This window comes from Ornithorhynchus anatinus, chromosome 1, assembly GCF_004115215.2.
Source record: "Ornithorhynchus anatinus isolate Pmale09 chromosome 1, mOrnAna1.pri.v4, whole genome shotgun sequence".
Lineage (NCBI taxonomy): Eukaryota > Metazoa > Chordata > Mammalia > Monotremata > Ornithorhynchidae > Ornithorhynchus > Ornithorhynchus anatinus.
This window is the reverse complement of record NC_041728.1, coordinates 21,047,713-21,075,264: the sequence shown is the minus strand read 5'-3', so window position 1 is coordinate 21,075,264 and position 27,552 is coordinate 21,047,713. Positions and strand designations below refer to the sequence as shown.

Below are 27,552 nucleotides of genomic sequence, written 5' to 3'. Positions count from 1 at the left end.
TTATGCTTCATGAATCTTAAGGACTGAGTGATGTAATCTACTCCAGACAGAAATAGCATTTTGGCTGTCCTTTGCTAAATCTGTTGCATGAGCATAATAAGTCTTGTGAGAGACTATCATCACTGGGACACGTGGTGGTTTAAAACCATTTCAGGAGCAAATCAAAAATGTTGCCCTCTTCAGATGCTTATCATAGTTTTGCAGAGCTGCAAGGGACCTCAAGAGACCACTAGTCCAGACAAGCTGATAGTATTTATGATTTCTAGTAGTGTGCTTAAGCCTGTGAAAGGTATTGGAAACAGATTTAGTTTCCAATTTCATGGGCATTTTGGATTTTGTTCCTTTATAAATAGGACTTGCCTGTCTCCAATCTATGTGGGGACAAGATTATCATGGAGCAGCTTTCTTACAGGTGCAAATCTCATTGCATGTAAATCCCAGGCTTTGTCTTTGCACCAGTAAGAAAGCTGTTCCGTCAGTCAAAGGATGTTCCATATTCAAATATCCTGCTAAGTGCAGTGCTGCCCTTGGCAAGACCAAGGGCTCGATTGTACCCAGGGTGTCAAAAGGATAAGATGTTTCCATCAATCAGCAGGTATTTATTGGGTGCCTACTGTGTGCAGAGCACTATACTAAATTCTTGGGAAAGTTCAGTACAACAGAATTAACAGATATGTTACCTGCCCATAATGAGTTTAGAGTCTAGAGGGGGAGACAGACATTGAATAAATAATTTATAATATAAGCCAAGGGGAAGAAAATACATTAATTGGTATTGATAGAGAAATCAATGTTATGTTTATTGAGCACTTACTGTGTGCAGGGCTCTGTACTAAGTGCCTAGGGAGAGTGCAGTATAACGAGTTGGTACCTATTGAGTGCAATGCACTGAACTGATCACTTGGGAGAATACGACAGAAGCAAGATTCATATTCCCCTGCTCTCGAGGAGCTGAGAATTTTATAGGGAGACCCGGAAAAAAAAGTGTTTACAAACAGTGGGCAAAGGAGAATATTCCAGGAAGCAGTTCAGTTGCATCAGCATGAAATAGCAGAAAAAGTAATTGAATGTACAAGTGCAAATCCAGTTAAAAGTAAGCAGTAGTACATAAATCTGGAGGAGTGGAATGAAATACCTGGAGTTATAACAGGGAGAAAAGGACCTCTTCATGCCTACATTTTCATGTCGAATAAATCTGAATGCATCATACTCTGAATGTGTACAAGGAGCTAGCAGTAAATGTGGAAATGTTCAGGAAGGTCAAGTATAGTGTTGCTGAGATGCCCAGATAATTGGGCATTGTTGAGATTGTGAAGATAATGGTGGCATTTCTGACCATATCACACCAATCAAGCCAGGTATTTCTATTTTGGCTGAGAAAGATAAAGGTGACCCTTCTGTAGTGAACATTTTGCAACCCTTGCCAAAAAGGAAAAGGAGAATACAATAGAATAGGCAGGTGCCATCCCTGCCTTCAGGAAGCTTACAATGTAGCAGGGGAGATATGAGTTCTAATATCTCTGGGGTTCTGGGAGAGGAGATTACTCATTGTGCTGCTTACGGCCCTTTCTGTGCTAGTTTGGCTAGTTGAAAGGAATACTGTGGTGGTCCTCCCAGGAGAAAGAAGGCCATGAAGGTAAAACATCTGGCCACCAGTTGAAAATGGTTTTAGGTTAGTGAGCGAACCTGAAGTAGTAGAAAAGGTGTTTAAAGCCCAGGACAATATATATTTTTTCTTCTGTATCAACAGTATTTAATGAGCACTAGTTGTGTGCAAAGAGCTGTATTAGGCAGTTGAGGAGCATAATTGCATTAGTGGTCCAATTAGTAGTCCTTCCAGTCCTTTAGCCTGTCTCCAAGAGTGGCAGCAGGGTGCTTGGAAGATCCATGGGGGTTGCCATCCTTGATATCTACCATTAAGGAGGGTCGTATCATCTTTTCCCTCTAGTAACCCATTGTCAATCACTCATGTATGTATTTACCCAAAATTCTCTTCAATCTACTGACATTTTCTTCCTGCACAACTTTTTGTGATAACAAATTCCATATGTTTTCCACCACCAGTGTGAACAGGTTCCCTTCCCTTTCATTTTAATTGAGCACCTTCACGCTTCACTGGATATCCCCTGGTCATGGTGTTGTGAGGTTTGGTGAACAAAATTTCATTTCTTTTTTGTCCCCACCCTGCATGATTTTTATGCCTTTCCAGATTAAGAGATCTGTGATCTTTTCAGTGCATGGAGGAAACAGTATTCACACATTGAAGAAAATGAAATGAATTTATTCTCCTTTCTTCTCTTGTTTGCAGTTGTTATTCTCTGTCAAGCACTCTAAATCCTTAGGGGAATTAAAGACAGTTCGTGACACTTTTCCCTAACTCCATGCTAAATTTCCATGGTTTTCAAAGTCAGAGAGAATTTGACAGCGTGGCTCAGTGGAAAGAGCACGGGCTTGGGAGTCAGAGGTCATGGGTTCTAATCCTGGCTCTGCCACTTGTCAGGTGTGTGACTTTGGGCAAGTCACTTCACTTCTCTGTGCCTCAGTTACCTCATCTGTAAAATGGGGACTAAGACTGTGAGCCCCACTGAGACAACCTGATCACCTTGTATCTACCCCCTACCCCCAGGGCTTAGAACGGTGCTTTGCACATAGTAAGCACTTAACAAATTCCATCATTATTATTATTATTGACTCATTGCAGAGCAAGTGCTTATCCATTCTTCTTGTGTTGCGAGGTTAAAATTTTAACGTTGCAGTCGTTCACATGACCTCAAAGCATGGTTGTTGATTTCGGCAGGGTATGAGTGGAAAGCTGAATTCTGAAAATTAATGGCTGGTGTCCCAGAAACTTGAAGGAATTTAGAAAGTCTTGAAAAGGAAAAAAGTAAATTAAAAACAAATCCTGCACAGGGAGGGTTGGGAGGTGGGAAGGAGAAAGCAAATGCCATTTATTTTTTGGTTAATTTTTACTGAATCCTTTCTTATGGACTCCGTAGATCTTCAATCAATCAGTTAAGTCAATCATATTTATTGAGTGCTTACTGTATGTAGAGCACTATACTACGTGCTTGGGAGAGTACAATATAACAATATAACAGACACATTCCTTGCCCACAATGAGCTAACAGTCTAGAGGGGAGGCAGACATTAATATATAAAAAAAATTACAGATACTACATAAGTGCTGAGGGATAAGAGGGGGGATGAGTGAAGGGAGCAAGTCAGGGTGCCGCAGGAGGGAAAGAGACAGGAAAAGCCTTTTGGAAGAGAGGGAAGCCCTCTTGGAGTCAGTCACTGGTATTTATTGAGTGCTTATTGTATGATGAATACTCTGCTAAGCGCTTGGGAGAGTAAATATTTGTGCCAGTTGTAAATCAATTAGGGAAGCAATGAGATATCAACAATCACTGACGTAACTAAAGTATTTCTGAAATGCTATATTTGCACTAATGTAAAATCACCACCTCATTATGCAAAATAAAATAGTTGATTATAGGATTAACATTTTTTCCTTCAGGAAATGGGTAGTTTTGAATAATCTTATTAAGAGAGAATGGTAAACAAATTGTATGATTGGCAGTGGTTATGGTGCTTGCAAGAAATTTTTTTTTGTCTGCAAACTAAACGAAACTGTGGCAGAGATTTTACTGAGCACTCAATACCTTTGTCAGAAGGATGTATGGTTTTTAAAAATGGGATAATTTTTGCTTGAGAAGAATAAATTGAGCCCCTTTAGCACTTCACAGGCAGTCAGGTTTTAATGTTTAAAAAAGGAAAGGAGAATTTGTGTGAATTCGCACAGAGTTCATCATCACAATTATTCTTAGAGCATGCTATAATATGCAGAGTACTAGGAGCTGGGAAAAATGCACTGAAATTTGGAATCTTAGGTGGTGGTGATGATAATGGTATTTGTTAAGTACTTACTATGTGCCAGGCACTGTTCTAAGCACTGGGGTATATACAGTCTTAATCACTATTTTACAGATGAGGTGACTGAGGCATAGATAAGTGAAGTGACTTGCCCAAAGTCACACAGCTGACAAATGGCAGAACCGGGATTAAAGCCCACAACCTCCGACTCCCAAGCCTGTGCTAGGTGATGATCTTTAGACTGTAAACTCACTGTGGGCAGGGAATGTGTTTGTTTATTGTTATACTCTCTCAAGCAATTAGTACAGTGCTGTGCATCCAGTATTCTGAATAAATAACAATTGAATGAAAGGATTCATAATTTAAGGGGCGGGGAAATGACCCACATGTAAAATCCAACAGTCAAAAACATGGCCCCCTCATGTGAGAAAATGTAGCAACAGTCAAAATCACCCTTTATAGGTAAACAGAAGGCCCCCAAATCTTTTCCCACCACTCAAGGTGTTGTAAAGGCAGAGAGGAACTGGGGACAGATCTTCTTTCTCCATTGATTGATCTCTCTTGCTAGCTCTCTTAGAATCCCCCTGGGTTAGCTCTCTCAAGCAAGCTTCTCCCTGCCATCATTTCTTTCCTTCTCTTCCCCCGCCCTGATAACCCCTCGCCTCCCCCCCCCCTTTGGTGGAGCTGATGAGACTGGTTTAACTTTGTTTCAGAAGTGGAAAGTTGCCAAGGTAAAAGTCTGTTGGATAGATCTCCCCTTTCCTGTTGATAGGGTGATAAGATTGAGAAATTGATTTGTACTTGGATTCATTTTGGCAGAGTGGCTTAATCACATAATGAGGGCACTTAGGGTCATCTGGAATAATTGTGACTGGCAGAACAGAATTCCTTTCTCTTGTAAGGACAAACACAATTGAGTTTCCTGTCCTTTTATTGTGCATTGCCTTTCTGATATCTTCAATTTTCAGCTCGCGTCTCTGATTTGAAATCCGATAGGATTTATCCTATTTCCTGTCGGAAACTCTCCCTGGTTATGCATGTGAGTGACTCTGTCAATTAACCTAGTTTATCTACTTACCAATAACTTCTGGGTGGTTTCTGCAAGTTAGATGTAGAAATTGTGAAGAATTGGTTATGGGTTTGAGAAGCTTGGTGCTGGAATATAAGATATGGCAGTAATTAACACGAAAAGAGCTTGTATTTTTTATGTGAAAGACCCTAGGGTTTTTTGACTTTTTTTAAACTTTTTTTTAGAGAATCTAACCTTAAAAGTGATTTCCTTATCATGTTAACACACTGTCCTTCCAAACAGGTGGCGGTTCTGGCCTCTACTATTCTTTGTTTCCAGGAAACAGTGTCGATAACCTAATGTAATGGGAGATAGCCAAGTCAACTTGTTGGCTAAATCAAAATATGTAGCCAACATAGCCTTAGAGAAGAGCACTAAGGCCCCCTCTTTTCTTCCCTTATCCCCCTCTCCCCCCCAAAAAAATCAGCACTGAATTAATATATCACAGATTCTGTAGAGCAGGGGAGAAAGGGGGAAAATGAGGATAAAATCTTTTCAATTTCTGATGTATGTGAAGCCACCATTGAATATACAGACTTTCAGAGTGAGGGAGAATTTATACCAGATGAGAGGAAGAGAATACTGATTAAATTTCTTGTGCTTCTCTGTAGGATGGTGGGCTGGTAAGAGGAAAGAACATGGGGATACATTTTTATTTACAGTGCTGAAATAATACTTTTTTGGGGTGATGTGGTGATGGAGATTCAGAGAAACCTTTTATGGTTTTCAGGGGAAGCTTGAACTTGTTTAAGACAGAGTCAGGGAAGGATGAATCAGCAGAGAGTAAGAATAGTAGTAGGATTTATTGAGCGCACATTTGGAGCAGCGGTTTATACTAGGTGCGTGGAAAGCATAGAATAAATAACACACTTCCTGCCCACGCAAGTCTTACACTCTAACGGGTGGAGACAAATGTAAAAATACTTGTAACTAGAAGTGGGCAAGCTAATTGAGTTCACTCATATACACGAGTACTGGGGAGGTTATAAATAAGGGCTAGAGTTGGCTGAAGGGATGATGTGGCTCAGCGTGTTGGGAAATTAATTGGGGAAAGACTGTCGGAAAAGGCAGAATTTAGGAGACGTTTGAATGGTGGGGAGAGCTGTAGCCTGTGTGGTGTAGGAATGGTGGGAGGCCTCAGCCTGGGGAACGGCATGAACGAGGCGGTGGAGGTGGGAGAGACGAGAGCTCTGAACAAGCCATAACAGAACAGTGGCATGGAAAGAACAAAAGCAGCAAGTTTGGGAAGAGAGGGTGAAGAGAGTAGATAGGTAAAATGGAACCAGATCGTGGAGAACTTTGAAACTGACTGGGGCAAAGTTCAATAGTATTTATTGAGCGCTTACTATGTGCAGAGCACTGTACTAAGTGCTTGGGATGAACAAGTCGGTTTGGTGCAGAGGTTGAAGGAGAGTTGAAGAGGGAAAGCAGAGTTTCATTTTGGGGAAATGTTAGTAAATAGATGAATTTGCTGAAGTATATTTTTTTATGGTATTTGTAAGGTCTTACTGCCCACTGGGCACTGTACAAAACGCTGGGGTAGATACAAGCTAATCAGATCACATGAGACTTACCTCCATTTGACAGATGAGGTAACTAGGCACATAATAGTTAACTGATTTCCCCTAGGTCACACAGAAGACATGTGGTGGAGCTGGGATTAGAAGCCAGGTCCTTCCGACTCCCAGGGCCATGATCTAGTCACTAGACCACACTGCTTCTCTGCCCTCTCTTGCTGAATGGTGTTCCTGGGTATTCGGGTTTGAAGGAGAGTTTTCCAGCATGGCCCACTGACTGGAATGAAAGACTAAACTCTCTCCAAAGCCCTTAGAATTTGCTCTCTGCTTCTTAGTGTAGAAATCAACAAAATTATGGTTTGATGGAGTTTCCAGATTATAATTTGGGATTTTGCTTAATCTGCTCCCTGCCATGCCACTTGTGTGCAATTTACTTCACTAAAACAGGCTCTCTGCTGTTCCTTGGATCACTTTGTCTTATGCTGTTGAGTCGTCTCCGACCCATAGTGACGCCATGGACACACCTCTCCCAGAACTCTCCACCTCGATCTTCAGATGTTCTGATAGTGTATCCTTAGAGTTTTCTTGGTAAAAACACGAAAGTGGTTTACCATTGCCTCCTTCTGCGCAGTAAACCTGAGTCTCTGCCCTCGACTCTCTCTCATGCCTCTGCTGCCCAGCACAGTTGAGTTTTGACTTGTAGCAGATTGCCTTCTACTTGGTATTCCCCAAACTTGTGGCTTTCCTGAAAATGTAACTCATGTGCCTCACTCTCTCACTTTCCACTAAGAGTATACTGGTGAACAACTGTAAAGATTTTAGTGCAGAAAAGTTCACCCTGCCCTATATTTGCTTGTTAAAAAAACATGAGTGTATCTGGGAGAGTTTCTGTGACGAGACCATGTAACTATATTCTGAACAATCTCCCTCTCACCATTATTATTATGTTATTATTATCATTATTTGTGTCAACCACTGTTCTAATCAGTGGGGTAGTTATAAGATAATCTGGTCAGACATTCCCTGTCCCACATGGGAATCACAGTCTCCAAGTAGGAGGGAGAACAAGTATTGAATATTCATATTTTACAGTTGAGGAAACTGAGACATAGAGAAATTAACTTGCCCAAGGTCACACAGCAAGCAATTAATTGGCAGAGTGGGGATTAGAACCCAGGTCTTCTGACTCTGAGGCCCATGCTCTTTCCATTAGGTCATGCTGCTTCCTCCCTGGCCCTTCCAAGGGGTTTTAGATCAGGACCAGTACTCCCTAGGCTTGGATCTAGAGTAGGGGCACTTTAAGGAGCCAAATTACTATAGCAGCACGTGGTTCTCCTCTTTAGGATTTCCTCCCACTAATTGAGCCTAGGGCTGCCAGGTAGCAACACAAACCTTCTGCATAAGGAACAGAGCAGGGAATAGGGTTTATTGGGGGAGGAATTGCCAGTTCCCTACCTAAAAGGAGTTCAGTTTTTGGCATATTTAATTGAAGGTGCCAACGGGTCATCCAGGTGACTATGTCCTGGAAGGAGGAGGAAATAAGAGAGTATAGCAGGTGAAGGATCCAGGCTGGTGATAAAAATTTGGAAGTCATTCACATGAAGGTTGTAGAAGAAGGTTTGATTGGGTGAATTCTCTGAGTTGTTGAGTGAAGAGCAAGAGAGTGAGCTTTTGGGACCCCAAAGTCCAGGGAGTGGAGACGTTGAAGAGCCAACAAAGGGAAATGAGGAGTGAGATAACTGCCTTGGTATAGCCAAGGCTATGGCAAAGATTTCTAGAATAGTGGGGTAGTCCTTGGTATATTTGAGGCCAGTAAGTCGTGGAAGATTAGCACGGAGTAGAGCCCATTAGGGTGAAAGGAAGGCTTTTGGAGAACTTAGTGAGCATGGTCTCAGTAGAGTGAAAAAAGTTAAATCCAAATAGCCACGGTCAAGAAGAAAATAGTTACGAGGAAAGTAGAGGCAGTGAGTGGATCCAGTCATTCAAGTAGTTCAAGTAGATAGGAATGGGTGCAGGGAGGTGGGGCAATAACTAGAGGTTGTCAGTGAGGGGGTCAGGAGGAAGTTTTGTCAGGAAGAAGAGACGGCTTTCCTGGAGTCAAGAAAACTATGTCTGAGGGGAGTGAGAGGGAGAGGGTGGGGAGGAAGTTTTTTTGTTTTTATAAGAGTTGAGAGGGGGTGGATTCCAAGGTCGGGAAGATGGGATGTATTTTATAAGTCGTAGGGAAATGCCCTCTTGGGAGAAACTGGAGAGAAGTAGAAAGTATGGATTTGGGAGCAGGAGAACATTGAGAAGAAGGAAATATTTTTCATTTGGCCTCAAATGAACAAAAGAGTACAGGACTGGGTGACAGGAAACGTAACTTCCACTCCTGACTCTGCCACTTGCCTGCTGTGAGACCTTTGCAAGTCACTCAACTTCTCTGCCTCAGTTTCCTCATTTGTCAAATGGGGATTAAATGCTTGTTCTCCCTCCCTCCCTCCCTCCATGGGAGTCCTTTGTGGGACAGGGAGTGGATCTGATCTGATTGCATTGTATCTATACAGGGCTTATCACAGTGCTTGTCACATAAGCATTTAACCAATACTATTATTATTGTCAACAAAATAATGAAGTCATCAGGGGCTAGAGAGGGAGCATGAGAGGCTTCAGGTGGGAATTAAAGACATGGAATGGTCAGTGGGAACTTGGGAGAAAGGTCTGAAGCAGCATAATAATAATGGTGGTATTAGGGAGTCCTCAGATGAAAAGACAGGAATAATAGTGAGAAGCAGCGTGGCCTAGAGTATAGAGCACGAGCCTGGGAGTCAGAAGGAATGGGGTTCTAATCCCGGCTCCACCACTTGTCTGCTGTGTGATCTTGGGCAAGTCATTTTTTCTCCATGCCTCAGTTACCTCATTTTTAAAATGGGGATTAATAATAATAATAATGATGGCATTTGTTAAGCGCTTACTATGTGCAGAGCACTGTTCTAAGCGCTGGGGTAGACATAGGGGAATCAGGTTGTCCCACGTGGGGCTCACAGTTAATCCCCATTTTACAGATGAGGTAACTGAGGCACAGAGAAGTGAAGTGACTTGCCCACAGTCACACAGCTGACAAGTGGCAGAGCCGGGAGTCGAACTCATGACCTCTGACTCCGAAGCCCAGGCTCTTTTCCACTGAGCCACGCTGCTTCCCTGTGAGCCCCATGTGGGACATGGACTGTGTTCAACCTGATTTGCTTGTACCTTCCCCAGAGCTTAGTACAGTGCCAGGCACAGAGCTGGTGCTTAACAAATAACATAAAAACAAGAGGGTAAATTTGCCATGGCAGAGCCCAGCATTGTTTTGGGATTTCCTTCGATAGAATTTGGCTACATAATGCACCGGCAGAGGAAGTGACTGTGGTGATTGTGATTGTGTAATAAAGGGCAGGGGTTTGGCAAGATGTAAGGGATGGAGAGAGACCAGGGTCAGGGAAGGTGACTTAGTGCTTGGATGTGGCGGGGAGGGTTTTAACCTTTTCATTGTAGCTCAATGCATATTGTGCACAATTTTTTTTGATCATCACTATGATGAAGCACTGGCAAAATAATCCATCAGATGTAGCATAACTCTGACCTTGGCAAGTGTAGAAAGGACAGCTTGAAATGTTTCAGTCTGGAAAATAAAGTGGTGGCAAGAGTGAGGTGACACATTCTTCAGGAGGCTGACATTAATTGTAGGAGGTAGCATTCATTTTAAAAATCTTTTTTAAAAAGGTTTAACTCCAAATTCACAATATGAAATAAGCTCCGTAAGTTATGCATTGTTACTCCTCAAGTAGAAGTGATACTTAAGTTTATGGAAATCCTTTTTTATGTTGCCAATCAATTGATCAGTCAATTGATTGTATTTATTGAGCACTTACTATATGCAGAGCACTGTTCTAAGCATTTGGAAGAGTACATTATAAGAATAAACAGACACATTTCTTGCCCACAAAATGCCAGTTTGCTGTTTTTGAAACTTATAATGACCAGCAGCATTGCGAGGGTCCTGTGAGGAGGGACTGATATGTTCAGTTTTTCTTCATTACTGTAGTTTTGTGTGTTTGTGCATTCTGAGGTTACAGATTTTTGGATCTGTCATTGCCTCAGTGATTGACAGCTAAATGGTTGTCTTTGAACTAAACAAATATGCTTTTAATGCTGTAAACCTCCTTTTCTAAGGGCCCCCAGAAAAGCCTTGATTCCACCACGAGTAATTTGGTCCAGTCGTATTTTTAATCTCCTCCCTAATCCTGTTCCCATAATCTTTCATAACCAGACATGTCCCCAGATGTGCACCAAGGCTTTTTATTCTCTCTGTTTGTTCAGCATTCATTATATTGTTTCTATGTTTTAAATTTTAAATCAAAACCATTGAGAACACTAACCCTGCTTCTCACTCAACTACCAATGGTTTTCTGATAGGAAGACCCCCTAAAATTAAAAGCCTTAAAGTCTTTCAACTTTTTACTTATCCTTTGCTTATTCATCTCACTTGTTTAGAATCGTTGACCATGCAGAAGTGTTTTATGAGTTTCTTCCATTTGGAAGATTTAGTTTGGAAACTGAAAAGAATGACATGACAGTTTCAAACAATATTCTGAGACTTCCTTTAGTAATCATGCAACATTTTCAATAACTATTTGGACCTTTATATGTCAGATACCATTCGTGAGAGATGGAACTGCTCATAAAATCATCAGCCCAACATTTAAATTTCCAGATCTCCATATTTGTTTGTAAAGGAAATTGATAGGTATCAATGTGAACAGGTCACAGAGTCATAAGCACTTTCGATTTCTGACAGGCACTAATGGTGTGTTTACTCATTTTTTTTATTCCACCAAATCATAATGCTGTGGAAACCGAACTGTTCAGAAATCTAAAATATGATTCTGTTATTACTCATATATGCCATCTCACATACAACACTGGTTGTATTATGGCTAATATCGTTTCTTAGTTTGTCACCAGTGTGTTTGATAAATGAAAGGTGTTTATGTATAACTGTTTTGAGATTATAGTGTGCTGGAGCCTTCTCTTTTTGTTCCCATTTATTCTCCTACTTTCAGATCTTTTCAGGCTACTCAAATGCATGACACTTTGTGCAAATACCTGCTTAGATATGCTACTTGGCATTGAATGTTCAGCACAGTAAATATATTTTTGAAATAGTGGTAATTAATTTTTCAAGTGTAATCCATAAAATATCAGTGATCCAGCTCTAAATTATGCAGGAGCCAACTATTCTCCTCCATTCTTATGCTTCTTCTTTTTCTTTTCTTGCATCTCATCCTCCTTTCTTCTCTGCCCACTTTCTAGATGTTTGGCACCTCCACCAAGAGGGTGCTTGACTGGCATATGACCTTGGACATGTCACTTCACTGTGCCTCAGTTTCCTTATCTATAAAATGGGGATTAAATATCTATTTTTCCTCCTGAGTGTGCCCTGTGTGAGACAGGGACTGTGTCCTATCAGATTATCTTGTATCTACCCCAGGGCTTCATAGAGAGTTGGGCACCATATTATTATCATTATTATTATTATTGTATTAGTTAAGATCTTACTAAGTGCTAGGCACTGTACTAAACTCTGGGGTGGATACAAGCAAGTTGGGTTGGACACAATCTCTGTCCCACGTGGGGCTCACAGTCTCAATCCCCATTTTATAGAAGAGGTAACTGAGGCACAGATAATTTAAGTGACTTGCCCAAGGTCACACAGCAGACAAGTGGCGAAGCTGGGATTAGAACTCATGACCTTCTGTTTCCCAGGCCTGTGCTCTATCCACTACACCACGTAAATTATCTCCCTCTCCATACTGCTAATTCCATTTTATTGTACTTTACCAAGTGCTTAGTACAGTGCTATGCACAGAATAAGCTCTCAATAAATATGATTGATATTAAGGGAAAGGAGGGAATTAATCGGTCACTGAAACTGATATAAACTTTAGAAGTCAGATTAAAGTTGCTGCTTAAAGAAGGTACAATATTGGGCTATTGATTCAGTGGATTATTTAAGATTCCAGTTCCTTTTCACTACAAACTAATCCAGAACAAACCATGTTGTTCTCATTTTTGAGAAGTTTATCTCTGTTGCTTTATCACTTGCACCATCCTTTTTAAATAGGGTAAATGAAAGCAGTGGAATTATACAATGTAATGGAAAATCATTTTTCAGGTGTATTTGTTGAGGGTACCTGTTTTTTACCTCTTTAAAAAAACTCTGAAGGGTATTACTGATGATGATGCTGAAGTAGTCACCAGGCGAGAATAGAGGATAAGCTTTGGTCCACAGTTCCTTCATGCAGAACTATTAGCAGATTAACTGTTCTTTAATTCATTGTAGAAAAGGACAGGAGCTAATGGATTTAAATTACAGCAAGAGAGGTTAGATATGAGGATGAACTTGTTGGCAATAAATATGGTTCAGTACTGGGATAGGTTACTGAGAGGTCATGGAATCTTCTTCACTGACATTTTTAAAACCTAGAATAAAGAGTCATCTGGCATGAGTGTTAAGCTGAAACTTTGAGGGAAAGCCAGACTACACTTAATTTTTCTCCATTTCCATCCAAGGATACTTTCTTACTAAAAGGAAAAATTCCTTATTTTTCAGGCCTATATCTGCACTTTAGTCTTGCAAATTAATTTTCAAGTTATTTTCAAAGGTTGGCATTTTCAGCTGGCAAGGCTTTAGTTGGACTGTACTTTTTCTTTATTTCCCCATACAACAAACTTCAGTAGCTCATGGTTTCTAACTCTACACACAGAATTATGTGAAAGAAATAGTTTAACCTTTGATTGTATTCTGTTAATGTAATTGCACTTCTTCTTTTTAAAGGTTGCTATTAATTGGGCTCCCAAGCCAAAATTGCTTTTGAGGTTCCAATTGAATCTTGTAATTGGATTTGACCATATATCATTAATGGTTTCCTCTTACCAAGTGAGGCCCTGGAGGTTGCAGTTCTTGAATGCCTTAATTTATCAGCTTGTCCTTTAAACAGTCGACCTGCTCTTGTATAGAGCTTCCAAGTTCTCGTTGGTTAAAATTTAAATAGTTTAATTGAATATAATACTACAGTGAGTTCATTCCATCTTCATTGACTTTTTCACCACATTTTTTCTCATTCATTACTGTGTAGTTTTTTGACTGCTGTATAGCTTCAAAAACTCAAGGTGGATCTCCTCATCTATAGGGAAGAGGAGGTGAATTTAGAGAAAAACATCCTGAGAGGGCACTAGAGAAACTTGGTTTTGGAGTCCTAGATCTTCTGGAGATGAGCCTTTTGACTTTTGGCAAGGCAGTTAAATCTCGTTTATTTTAAAATTGCAAAATAATGCTCTCACAATTCCTGCCTCAGACTTCCTTAATGCATTGATGGTAGGTAGGGAGAAGATTTCACTCCATAGAAAATGTTGGTTCAGTGAAAACCTAAATTGTGCCTTGGGCCCACTCAGTTTCAAGCCTGGGCATAATACAGACCAAGTCTTTAACTCAGGAGGAGTCCCTCCTTGAAACATTTATCTTGGAACTGTTGCTAGAATGGCAACTGATGGTATTAAGCAATACTGGGTGTGTTTTTTTTGTTCTGTTTTTTAATGGTATTTAAGCCCTTACTTTGTGCCAGGCACTGTACTAAACTCTGGGGAAGATACAGTATAATCGGGTTGGACACAGTCCCTATCACACATGGGGCTCAAGTTCTTTATCTCCATTTTACAGGCGAGGGTACTAAGGTACAGAGAAGTGAAGTAACTTGTCCAAGGTCACACAGCAGGCAAGTGGTGGGGCCGGGATTAGAACCCAGTTCCTTCTGGCTCCCAGCCCCATGCTCTAACCTCTAGACCATGTTGCTTCTCGTCTCAGGCTATTGAGGCACAAATGAAATCATGTTTCACCAGGCACAGAGTAATGTGATGATATCAGATGCTCCATTTTGCAAAAGTACACTGATCTCTCCTGCAATTGGAGCACTTCTCAGAGGGGAGACCCCTGGCCCCCCAAAATCCCGTGAACAAGGCACTACTTCTGAGCCACGGAACTTGGGAGCCAGAGCTGTGGTGAAATCTCCTCCCTCCACCAGTGTCTCTGATCCCATCCCTCTGCACCTTAGCGAAACACTTGCCCATCTTTCGTCTTCCCTCCCTGTGAAGTCCTTATGGTCAGGGAATGCGTCTATCAAATCTGTTGTACTCTACTCTTCCAAGAGCTTAGTACACTTGTCTGCACACAGTAAGAGCTCACTAAATTACATTGATTGATTGACTGAAGAGAGGTTGACAGCAACAGAAAAGTATCTGGTATGAATCCATACTAGACAGGGGACAGACCAGCTGAAAACCATATTCTCCCATAGAAAATTGGGTGAATGACAACCCTAAATCTTGCCAAAAAATAATTTTCCTGTTGACCTGCTGAACATCCCCTCTGCTGATTGCATCTGGACAAACAAGGGAAAGGATGGCAACAGTAAGTGTCACAGCTGATAGTGGCCTTGTATATTGGGTACCAGTGAAGTCACTTTTCCATCTTTTCGTTTGGAACAATTGTAAAGAACTTCAATGAGGAACAGTGCATCTGTCCAGAAATGAAGTTGTTCTTCCCCAAAGAAAACATATGCTCTTAAGGTTTTCATTTGAGCAAGTTGGGTATGTGGCAATCTTCAAGGTTTTGTTTATTTATTGGGCCTAAATTATGGCCTGTCATTCTGGAGCCCATAATTGTTCTGCTGTTTTTGTTGACCTTTAGAGTCTTCCATTCCCCATTCATGGAAAGACAACTTTCTTCTCATGCCAGTGACATCACAAGTGTGTCTGCCCCTGGAACAACAGGCCTTGTTGGGATTTTGCATGCCAAGATGAGAAGTGATTTTTATTTGACAAAGTTTACATTATTTGATTATTACTTAAGTGATTAGTTTTTATAAACATTTTGCTGAAATCCGGAGGGTTTTTAGTGGGGGAGGGGGTAGGGAATTAGTTTGGCCTGTGAATTTATTAACAAAAATTGCTATCTGGGATGTGTTGTAACCACTTAATTACAGTTTCCTAGAGGGCAGAGATCCTGTTTTTCACCTCTATTGTGTTCTCCCCAGTGCTTAAAAGTACTCTGAATAAGTTAGATGCTAAATACTGTTGATCGATTGATCGATTTGATGTGCTGAATGACATTTTAGAAAAGTGATTTGGGCAGCAGAGTGAAGTAAGGACTGTAGAGTGGAGAGAATGGAAATCGGGAAGTCAGTGAGGAGGCTGACAGAGTAGTCCAGCCAGGATATGACAGATGCTCTGACTAGGGTGGTGGCTGTTTGGATTGAGGGCAGTCAGCCAATTAATTAGCAGTACTTATTGAGCACTTACTATGTACTGAGCACTGTAAGAAGGGCTTGAGAGAGTACAGTATAATAGAATTGGTAGACACAATCCCGACTCACAAGGAATTTAAATACCAGACTGGGAGACAGACACCAAAATAAATTACAGAAAGGGGAAATGACAGAATATAAGGGTATGTACATAAGTACTGTAGGGCTGGAGGTGGGATGAATATCAAAATACTGAAGGGGTACACATCCAAGTGCAGTATAGAAAAGAAGGGGAATAGGGCAAGTGAGGGCTAAATCAGAGAAGGTCTCTTGTGGAAATGTGATTTTAGTAGGGCTTTGAGGATGGGGAGAATGGAGGTCTATCAGATACGAAGGGGGAGGGAGTTCCAGGCCAGAAGAAGGATATGGGCAAAAGGTCAGTTGTGAGACAGCTGAGATTGAGGTACAGTGAGTAGGTTGAAGCTAGAGGAGCAAAGAGTGTGGGTTGGATTGTAGTAGGAGATCAGTGAGGCAAGGGAGGAGGGGGTCAAGTTGATTGAGTACCTTAAAACCGATGAGTTTTTTGTTTGATGCGAAGATGGAAGAGTAACCATTAAAGGTTTTTAAGTAGAGGGGAGATGTAGATCAAATGTTTTAGAAAAATAATTCAGGCCGTAGACTAAATTACGGACTGGGATGGGAAGAGGCAGGAGATAGGAAGGTGAATGAGGAGGCTGATGCAGTAATAAAGGCAGGATATGATAAGTGCTTGGATCAGCATAGTAGCAGTTTTGATGGATAGGAAAGGGCAAATTTAAGAGATGTTGTGAGAGTAGAACCAACAGGATTTGATAGCTTATGTGGGTTGAATGAAACACATGAGTCCAAGATAGTACCAAGGTAACAGGCATATAAGATATGGAGGATGGTGGTGTGTACTGTGATGGGAAGGTCAGAGAGTGGACAGGGTTTGGGTGGGAAGATGAGGAGTTCTGTTTTGGACAGTTTACGTTTGAGGTATCAGCTGAACACTCTAGTAGAGATGTCCTGAAGGCAAGAAGAAATATGAGACTGAAGAGAAGGAGAGACATCAGGGCTGGAGATGTAAATTGGGGAATCGTATGTATGGAGGTGGTAGTTTAAGGGAGTGAATGAGTTCTCCAAGGGAGTGGATGTAGATGGAGAATTAGAAGGGGACCCAGAACTGAGCCTTGAGGCACTCCCACTGTTAGGGGTTGGGAGACAGAGGAGGAATCACTGAAAGAGACTGAGAAGGAACAGCTGAAGAGATAGGAGAACAGGAGGGGATAGTGTCAGCAAAACCAAGGTTAGATTATGTTTCTAGGAGAAGGGGTGGCCAGAAGTCGAGAGAGATTAGGATGGAATAGAGGCCATTGGATTTGGCAAGAAGAGGTTCATTGGTGACCTTGGAGAGGGCCATCACCGTGGATTAAAGGGGGCAGAAGCCAGATAGCAGGGGTTCATTTAATACTCAAGTTATAACTAGAAGTTCAGTTTTAGGCATGTTGACCCTGCGGTGTGAGAGACATCCATTTGAAGATCTCCTGAAGGCAGTAGGAAATGTGAGAGTGTGGAGGAAGGTATATTTGTGGAGGAAGATAGATTTGTGGGAGTCGTCTGTGTAGAGATGATAGTCAAAGGCATGGAAGCCAAAGAGCTCCTTGAGGTATGGAGTATAAAGTGAAAAAAGAGGAGTGTGGTTCCTAGAAGTGAGCCTTGAGGGACACCCACATGTATAGGGTGAAGTGGTTGAAAGAGCTTATGAAGAAGACTGAGAAGTGGTTAGAGAGGTAGGAGGAGACCCAGGAGGAAATGTTAAAAACAAGATTGAAAAGCATTTTTAGAGGCAGTGGTCATCAATATCAAAGACACTTGAGAGATCAAAGGGGATAAAGATAGAGTAGAGTTACAGATGAGGTAACTGAGGAACAGAGAAGTGAAGTGATTTACCCAAGCTCACACAGCAGGCATGTGACAGAGCTGGGATTAGAACGCTCGTCCTTTGGCTCCTAGGCCTGTGCTCTCCACTAGACTATATTACTACTACTACTAGGTGCTCACAAAATCTTGTTGATGATCTCATCGTTGTTTTTTTATGTTCTTTAATTTTATCTTCATATCACAGACTTTTATGGGCATTCCTGTGGCTGGGATTGTGATCCAGTATAAAAGGTCATCTTTTTTTTTCCCAAAGAGCAGAAGAATCGTTATTGGTCCCCAAGAACAATCACGATTGGGGAAAGGAATTTTTTTTTCCCTTTTGTACTTTTCCAAGCACTTAGTATTGTGCGTCCCATTCAGTGCTCAATATAACAATGACTAGTACTAAAGAAGCTGTTGCTGAGTTTTTCAGTAGTATCCTGCATACTGATGCACATTGTTGATAGAAATGTCTGCTGCACACCAGCCATTCACTTCTTGGACTAATTGCAATCAAACCTGAACAATTTTTGAAATTTCTATGTTCTTATGTGTGCCAAATATCTTAGAGTAGATTTTTCCAAGATTAGTGTCTTCTTTCTTCTCTACTTCTGTGGGTGGTAGCACCTGCTTATGAAAGTAATCACTAATTTTCACTTAATTTATTGTACCTATTGGAAGGAAGAATGATTTAGTGGTTAAGAGTTTGATTTTGGGAGTCTGAAAATTAAAACTTTTTGCTGGCACAGACATAACTCTCCACGGGGCCCAGGATGAGTGTTTTAACCTGTTCCAACTTTAGTTTCCCATCTATAAGATGGTTTTTGAGAATGAATGCCTGAAAAATGAAACTTCAAGCTCAGAAGAATCTAGAACTTCTCTTTCATTTGGATGGCGGTGAAGGGGAGAAGAGAATCGGGTTACCCTGAAGGGATAGGGGATGGTTCTAGAACAGTTAAGGTGGAAGTGTTTGTCAGGAAGAGTAGGATGGGCTCATATATCAGAAGAGATACAAAGATTGGGCAGGAGCAGAGAAATGGAGATTTAGCAGTCCCCGAAATTTGTAAGTGAAAGTGTTTCATCTCTCATGCCCCTCATTTCAAAACACTGTAAAATTCCTTTGTTGTTCAGAATGTTTCACTTAAAGTAAAGGTAAGTGAATGAACTAATAAGCAAAATAAACAGAACCCATTCCCTCCAGATTTTTGGATAAGTTGGAAAATATGTGCAAAAATGGAAAAGCTATATAAACTCCATGAGATTTAGTTGAATTTTTTTGGCAGGTTTTCAGATTTTGTTTTAAAGGAGGATTAGAGCATATCATGTTCTGCCTCCATGCGGGCCTAGGAGGCTGTTTGGATCCCAGGTACTTGGAGGATTGGGGCAGTCAACATTTTTGGGGGAAGTTCTTTCTTTTGAAAGAACTGCCAAGAATGCTTGTGGAAATCTTTTCAGTATGTGAAACTTGATACATTGCCATAGTTATACCATTAATAAAGAATTTCTCCCTTTTTTTCCAAGTACTACTTCACGGTTGTCTTTGGCCATGAAGGTCAGAAGCCTTTGGAACTCCGATGTGAAGAGGAACATGATGGCAAAGAATGGATGGATGCTATTCATCAAGCCAGGTACTACAGCAATCTCTGCATCCTTGGAATGGGTTGGGTGGACAAATGCTGTCATTTCCACACTTACTGTTCTCAGGAGCAATGATGATCTTAGAATCATTTTACCTTTGAATACCTGTTCCTCATTGATGAGAAAGGAGGTGGGCCTCTCTTGAACTAGATTACTGTGATGTCCTATAGAGATTCCCCTTACCACTCCAGAGAAGCCCAGGACTTGGCCAGTTTGTGCCCTCTTTAAGGAACAGGATCGCTCCTTACTGGCATCATCTCAAGTGAGGGAGGGATCCAGAGGTTCAGAGATAAATAGAAAGTATGAGGAGTTAGAGATCAAGCCTTTAGGAGGCGCATTGTTTTTTGACTCCCCTCGACCTAAGAAAACAGGAAACCTTATTAATCGATCAATCAGTGATATTTACTAAGTGCTTACAGTGTTTGGAGCACTGTACCAAGCACTTGGGAGTATACAGTAGAGTAGATAAAAAGGATCTCTGCCCGCAAAGAGCTTGCAGACTAGAGGGGGAGGCCGTCATTAACGTAAATTACAGATGGATAAGTACATAAGTGGTCTGGGACTCAGGGAGGGGTGAACATCAAAATCCTTAAGGGGTACAGACCCAAGTGCATAGGCGATACAAAAGAAAGTGCTATTGGAGACAAGTGAGGGCTTACTCATTGGAAGGCCTCTTGGAGGAGATATGATTTTAGTAGGGTTTTGAAGATGGGGAGCATGGTGATCTTTTGGATGTGAAGGGGGAGGGAGTTCCAAGGCAGTGGGAGGAAGTGGGCAAGGGGTTGGCAGCAAGAAAGATGGAATGAAGGTACAGTGAATAGGTTGGTACTGGTGAAATGTGCTGGTTGGGTTTTAGTAGGAGATCAGTGAAGTAAGGTTGGACCCAGAGAACTAGATTAAGGATACTGTGACTTATCACAGCAGTGAACCCACCAGGGCTCAAACTACCTGAAAGAGACTCTCCTGTTGCTGAGGCAGGATGCTGAACCAAATAAAAATCAACGAAGCTTATTATAGCTGCCATGCCTTCCATGGTCTATTAGCATTACAATGTTTGAGTCAGTCAGGATTACACTCTGCTCCCCATGCTGGTCACCAGGCTGATGGGGTTTCCTTTTACTGTGGTTACCACCGATGTCTGAATGCAACTCACAACCCACTGCTGGGAAAGTTGGAAACAATCGTTGACTTTTAGGATGCAGACAGGGCCCTGGGTTGGTGGAGAAGCAGAGAAGCATCTAGATGGCAAGGTGAAGCAACTGAGGCTTTGCTGTCTATGCTATCATTGTTCTCCTGGGGATTGTTCTGTACTAAGCCTATTTGAAGTACTTACTCTTAGCCCCAAAGCCCATGTGGTGACAATGAGAAGAGGGCAATTTTCCTATTACCGATAAATGCCTAGAATAGTGGATTTGGAGGTGACTTTCTGGATGTGTATTTTAATCTGTTTTGCTATTTAAATGATTGCTACTTCCTTGTTTTCCCCTTTTAAACAGCAATACAGCCCTCATCACAGTCTTCAATTTGCATTCCCTATGCTACTTAAACACTAACATGTACATGACCATTTCCTTCCTCCTGATTGTAAATTGTTTCAGTGTATACATTACCTCATGAAATTGTAACTACATGAGGGCAGAAACTAATGTGGCTTAGAGGAAGGAATACAGAACTAGGTGTCAGGAGACCTGGGTTCTAATCCTGGCTCCACCACTTGCCTGCTGGTTGATCGTGGGCAAGTCACTTCACTGTGCGTCAATTTCTTCATCTCTAAAATGGAGATTGAGTACCTGTCTCTTTGTCCCTTAGACTGTGAGCCCTATGTGAGACAAGGACTGTGTTCGATCTGGATTATGTTATATTTACTCCAGTGCTTAGCACAATGCTTGGCATATAAAAAGTGCTTAACAAACACCACAACTTCTATTCTTATTATTAACTCCTTTACTCTCCCAATCCCATTGTACAGTGCCTTGAACACATTAAGCACTCACATATTGTTTACTGGAATTTAAACTTACCTGAGCTATCCCGTGTTTTATGGCAGCTTTTTATTTGTTAATGACAGTTTTCTTTGAAAAAACTATGAGAGTGACACACCATAATTTGTAATATAATTAGCTAAGGGATTATTCAACTCGGACATGATGAAGGATGAAACATTTTTCTAGGAACTCAAATGGTGGAAGCATAAGCAGGTGTGTGTCAAAGCTAGGAAGAAAGGAAACTGCCTTATTCTCTCATTTATAAAGCTTAGATTGGAGCTGGCTGGGTAGTTGTTTGACTATCCTCACCCTGGGTCCTTCCAGTTGCTAACTCTGTTGTATTATACTCTCCCAAGCCCTTAGAACAGTGTTTTGTACAAAATACATGCTAAATAAATACCACTGATTGATTGATTCCAGTTAACACTAATGGTAAAAACAAGGAGATTTAATCCCCCTATTAAATCTTCCACTTAATCAGCATCCTGCATGCTGTTAAAGAAATTTGCAGTTTTGTCCCTGAATGATTCTTATTCTTTGCTGCATTTCTGTGGCTTGTGTTGTGCTCCAGGCATGGCCAAGTAGTGACAAAGAATAAAATCAAATCCTAATCTCACCCCTATTGTCTCTGAGGAGTAAGATTAATTGCAGCTAAGAACCGTGACTATCATAACATTGCTGTTGAATTGACACGTGGTGAAATTTGCATGATGTAAATCCCCCAACAATTAGAAAATAATGATGTTAGACAACAAACTAAAAGAGCTCAATATCGTAATAGTATAGGTACATGAAAGGAAAAAAATTAAATAATTTTGAAGCCCTGAAATATACTCATTCCAAATTCATGTTATATATTCTTGCATTAGCCACATATTATATGAAAACCAAAATAAATTATCTAAAGCTGAAAACTAAGCCATGGTATTTTGTCGTAGTCTTTCTTTCTCCTTTAAAATTCAGAAGTACTTAAGTGAGGGAGTATTTTGTCATAATGTTGAAAATCTGGATTTTTGTGTCTCTTGGAATTTCCACCCTGAATTAGTAGTCTTTATCCAAATATAATTTTTAAGATTTTAATTTGATCTAAATTTGGGTGATTGAATTTTCAAACGTTGTAAATGACCCAAATTTTTTTTGACTGAAATGTCTAAAAAACCTCTTCTATAAGTAATATTGTTGTTAATTTGGTTACTGGTGTTTCAAAAAGGAACGTAATTCATTTTCTGTGGAAGAAAGAGCTCAGGACTGGGTGGGCTTCTCCAGCTGTAAAATGTTAGGATTTGAGGCTAATTGAAGATTAGGTGCAAGATCTTCTCACTGAGCTTCCCTCTCCTTCCTCATGTCTTCTGGGATCGCTGTCCTCAGCCTCAAGAAAGGCAAAGAGTGATTAAAATCTTACAACAGAATCCAGGAAAGTATCTAGAGCCTTCTTTTCCATGTTACTTTTCATATAGTCTGTGAAAGGCCATTAAAAATGTAATAGACAGTTTGTATTGATTCTTTTCTGTTCATTTTATTCAGGGGTCTATGTACTATTTCCCCAGTATTTTTAGTTAGAATTAGGAGAGTGCTCTTAACTCTTATGTTCACCTGTAAAAAGAGTCTCATAGAACAAGGAAAAAAATCAATTTTACTTGTCTTAGGTTTTAAAACAGAATATCATAAATAGGCACTCATGCCTAGAGACATTCTTTAAGATTACATTTTACTGAAGTGCTAGATACATTGGCTTTATTGACATTCATTGTAGCATCATGAACTCTTTCATGTAACTTTTTTGTTGCGTGCTTTACATTCTTTAGGGCTTTGGGATGAGAAAGGGATTCTGACAAAATAATGACAAAAAGATTATGTTAAAGTGAGCAGAACTTCTCTGCTAGGAGACAGAGTATATTACAGAACTTAGTTGTTCAGAATCCTGTCTTGTCATTTGATACATTTGTCATTTACAACCTGTAAATGATTCTGGTGAAACTGTTCTAGAAGCCAGATGTAGTAATAATAATAATAATAATAATAATAATGGTATTTGTGAAGCACTTACTGTATGTCAAGCACTGTACTAAACTGGCTGGGTTGGGTGCAAGCAAATCGGGTTGGACACAGTCCCTGTCCCATGTGGGGCTCATGGTCTCAATCCCCATTTTACAGATGAGGTAACTGAGGCATAGAGAAGTGAAGTGACGTGCCCAAGGTCACATAGCAGACAAGTGACAGAGCCGAGATTACAACCCATGACCTTCTGACTCCCAGGCCCATGCTGTATCCATTATATTGTGCAAATACTGTAATAAGCACTGGGGTAGATATGGGATAACCAAGTCAGACACAGTCCCTGTCTCTCATGGGGCTCACAGTCCACATAAGAGGGAGAATAGGTATTGAATCCTCATTTCATAAATGAAGAAACTGAGGCACAGAGAAGTTACAACTGGCCCCACTATCCACCAGTCCATGCTGCTGGTACCTGTATGAGGTCCCAGACTTTCAGCTCTTTAAACTTGTAGTTTATTCTTAACCCTGATCCTACACTTTTGCCACACTGTTTGCCAGTCTTCTATAGGATATACTGGCCTTTTTGATTCGGTTTTCAAACACTGTCAAACTGTTGGTCAGTGTGCTGTCTTGGTAGCAGAGTTCCATCAGCTTGGAGTTGCCTGTATGAGTTTTGGGTTGTGTGTATGGCTTCCCAGGCACAGACTGATATATGTAACCTCAGTTTTATTTAGACTTAGTCTTAGCATTTGGTGACTGAATGAAGCAGACTACAGGCATTTTCAAGTCTTCCTGAGTGTGGGTCTCTAGAGCTCAGTCATCTGCCTACAGTAATTGTTGAATGAGTGATTCTAGGACTCTGGGTGATGCTCAAAGTCTGATTAGCTAAAATAGTGTCTCAGAAGTGTGAAGGCATATTCTTCCACCTGCATCCAGTTCTCTTGTGGTATCATCTGGCATGACAGCATAGAATAAGTTTAACAGAGAAGCAGTGTGGCCTAATGGATAGAGCACGGGCCTGGGAGTCAGAAGGACCTGGCTTCTATTTCCGGCTCCACCACGTGTCTGCCATGTGACCTTGGGCAAATCACTTAACTTCTCTATGCTTCAGTTACCTCATCTGTAAAATGGGCATTAAGAGTATGAGCCCCAGTGGGACAGGAACTATGTCCAACCTGATTAACTTGTATCTACCCCAGTGCTTAGAACAGTGCTTGGCACACAATAAGCTCTTAATAAATACCCTTATTATTATTATTTATTTAGGTCTATGACAACTTTATAGAGGCTCTGGTGCTGCTTCCTGTAGTTCTTTTTCTGATGTGCAGTAAAGATCATGTCCACCATGCCACGCTGTAGACCGAAGCCACATTGTGATTTTGGACTCATCTGGTAGAAGATCTTAGTTGACTGTGTTCTTTAGTAGCCAATCCAGGAGGATTTACGACTAGGATCTTACATGAGACACCTTGATTACTGCTATCTGATCTGTCACCCTTCTTGAAGATGGTGACAATAGGGGCAACATTGAGATACTAAGCACTTCCTCAGGGGTCCATAGATTGAGTTTGTGCAAGTGCTTAAGCAAGGTGTCAGCATATATGTCACCCGGCCCCGAGGGCTTTTTCAGTTTTCTTGACTCCATCACAGTGACTTCTCCAGTAGTTGGTATAAGTACTCTGTCATATTGGGAGGTTTTGTCTGTTTTACAGAACCTTGTTTTCAATAGTAGAAGGCATATTGAGGAGGATACTGAAGTGTTCTTGCCATCTTCTTATGATCCCCTCCTTTTTTTATAGTATTTGTTATGTGCTAGCTGTGTGCCAGGAACTGTTCTAAGTGCTGGGCTAGATACAAATTAATTAGGTTGGACACATTCCCTGACCCGCATAGGGCTCCCGTCATTAATCCTCATTTTACAGATGAGGTAACTGAAGCACAGAGAAGTGAAGTGACGTGGTCAAGGTCTTGCAGCAGACAAGTGGCGGAGCTGGGATTAGAACTCAGGTTTTTCTGACTCCCAGGCCCCTGCTCTCTCCATTAGTCCACACTGCTTCTACCTCCTTGTCTTCAAAGGTGCCATGGTGGCATTTTCAGGGTCATATAATTTCTTTAGAGAAGTGTGGAAGGTTTTGGTTCTGTGGTGGTCTGAAATGCCCTGGCTTCTACTTTGGGATCCCACCAGCTGTGGCTATGATGTCGAAGTGCTAACTGCAGCGCATAGTACCTATCAAAATCTTCCTGAAGACTCTCCTTAAAGTAAGCCCACCCCCACTTCCATTTGGTGTCTGCTTCTTTGACTCCCAGCAGTTCACCAATGTGCTTGCTCCACCATTGAGGTTGAGATGAACTAAATTTGAGAAAGTTTAATTTGCCCTCCCTGCTTGCAGTTTACTCCTCATCAGCACCATCCTGCAATTGTTTCAGCATTCTGCTGGTATCCACTCTCTTCACATGTGCTGTACAGTAAAGCTGTATTGTGATGAGCGTTGCTTCAGTGCTGTGGTCAGATTGACTACTATATTCTAGGACTTCATGGGCAGGAATTCTGTTTTACCATATGTTTAACAAAGCGTGGCATGTAAAAAGAAGCCAGCCTTCAGAGCATACAACCTGAACTCTTAAAATGTGGCAGCAACACCACTACCCAATCAAATGTGTATTAATCTGATTATTATAGGGGTACATTAGCAGTACCTTCTCAGAGCCATGTGGTGTAGGCCTTCTCTGCCACTGGGGTGGGGTAGCAACTCCTACCCCATACCCATTCCAGGGGGAAGCTCCCGTCCCCTGCCACAGAGCTGGGTGAAGAGAGGACAGGCACCTCTATGACAACCGTTACAACTTTGGGAAGTTTGGGACAGCAGCCCTTCAGAGCTTTGCTTGGAGCAGTGAAGAGTTGAGGATTAATCTCTCCAGCAAAGCTGCCCCACATTTCTAAATCATTTCAGACTCTAACAAGTGAATTTTATAGTATATAATTACTTTACAATTGTTTAAAATTACATCGAAAGCTAAGTGGTAATCATACGCTAAGTTCCTCGGGCAGCAAAATAATAAATATGCGTGCCCCCCCCGCCCACCTAGCAAATTAAATGGAGAAAATATAAAAATAATATGTCATGATAGCTAGAAATGCTAGGAAATGTAATAAACTAGGGAATCTCTCAGGAAATAAATTGGAGAATGATAATTATGAATGAATATTATTAAGATCAAGATAAAGTAATGGTGCTTGTTAGCTCATGTTGAGGAAAAAGGTCTTGGTGTAATTATTTTTCTGTGTTTAATTATTTTGCAAGTCATTTTTGGAGTCCGTGACTTGTTAAGGAGTGAAATGGTGTCCTCAGGAAAGGCAGCTCTCTCTTAGCGCAAGTAGAAAAATTGTTGTTAAGAAAGGAAAGAAAAGAATGGTAGGGTTAGAATATAAATTGTGCATTTGGTATGGTAAGTAAATGACTGGGAAAGAAAACAACTGGGGTGATATTAGATTCTTAGTACACTGGTCTATTCTTAATATGTTCTCATGAGATCCTGAATAGAGGAACTTTTTAAAAATGTTTATTTCAAGTCCTTCTGGCCATTTTTCCTGAAGCCTCCTGACTGGCCTCTAAGATAAATTTTTCTCACTGCCCAATCTGTAACATGCACAACATAGGTACCGGTTAGAGATGAGGGAGGTAGCAACCTTTTGGGTTGAAAAATATTGCCTGCTGATGGAGGCACTGCCATAGTTCAGTCAAAAGAACAATTATCACCAGACTACCAAAAAAAAACCAGATTGATCAGATGGGGCTTGTTCTGACAACGTTCTCCACTGGCAACCCCATTAGATCCAGGTGCAATCTCTGGTTAGTCCTTTCAGTACCAATAGCATTTATCAAATGTCTTGGGAGGCAGAGAGACAGGTGGGCCCGACATTGTATGTATAATCAAGTGCAATTGGCAGATGGGATTTTTTTCTGAATATAGCAGAATCCAATCTTTCCATTCTTGGTTGACTGGCACTTGGCAGTCCTTCTCTCCCACTGGACTCACCACACTCTGGGACTTGCTCTGGTTGATGTAAAATAAGCCATAATGGAAGAAAAAATTGGTCATTGTAGAGACACGAGACATTGTAGGGACATTTTCAGTGCAAGGAGAATAGGAATGCAAATAGCTGAAAAGGAAGGTTAATATGGCAACTTGTCTAATTCTGGGCAGTG

At 41.1% G+C, this 27,552-nt stretch overlaps 1 protein-coding gene across 2 annotated transcripts in view; it reads left to right on the top strand.

Annotated features, from left to right (window-relative positions):
- RASGRF2 (Ras protein specific guanine nucleotide releasing factor 2) overlaps positions 1-27,552 on the top strand; it is a 176,654-nt gene that overhangs the window by 33,824 nt on the left and 115,278 nt on the right. For both annotated transcript variants that reach the window (XM_001509960.4, XM_007656761.3), the window contains exon 2: positions 19,245-19,351. In XM_001509960.4, coding sequence (XP_001510010.2) covers positions 19,245-19,351 — 107 coding nt within the window. The remainder of the gene's footprint in view (positions 1-19,244; positions 19,352-27,552) is intronic.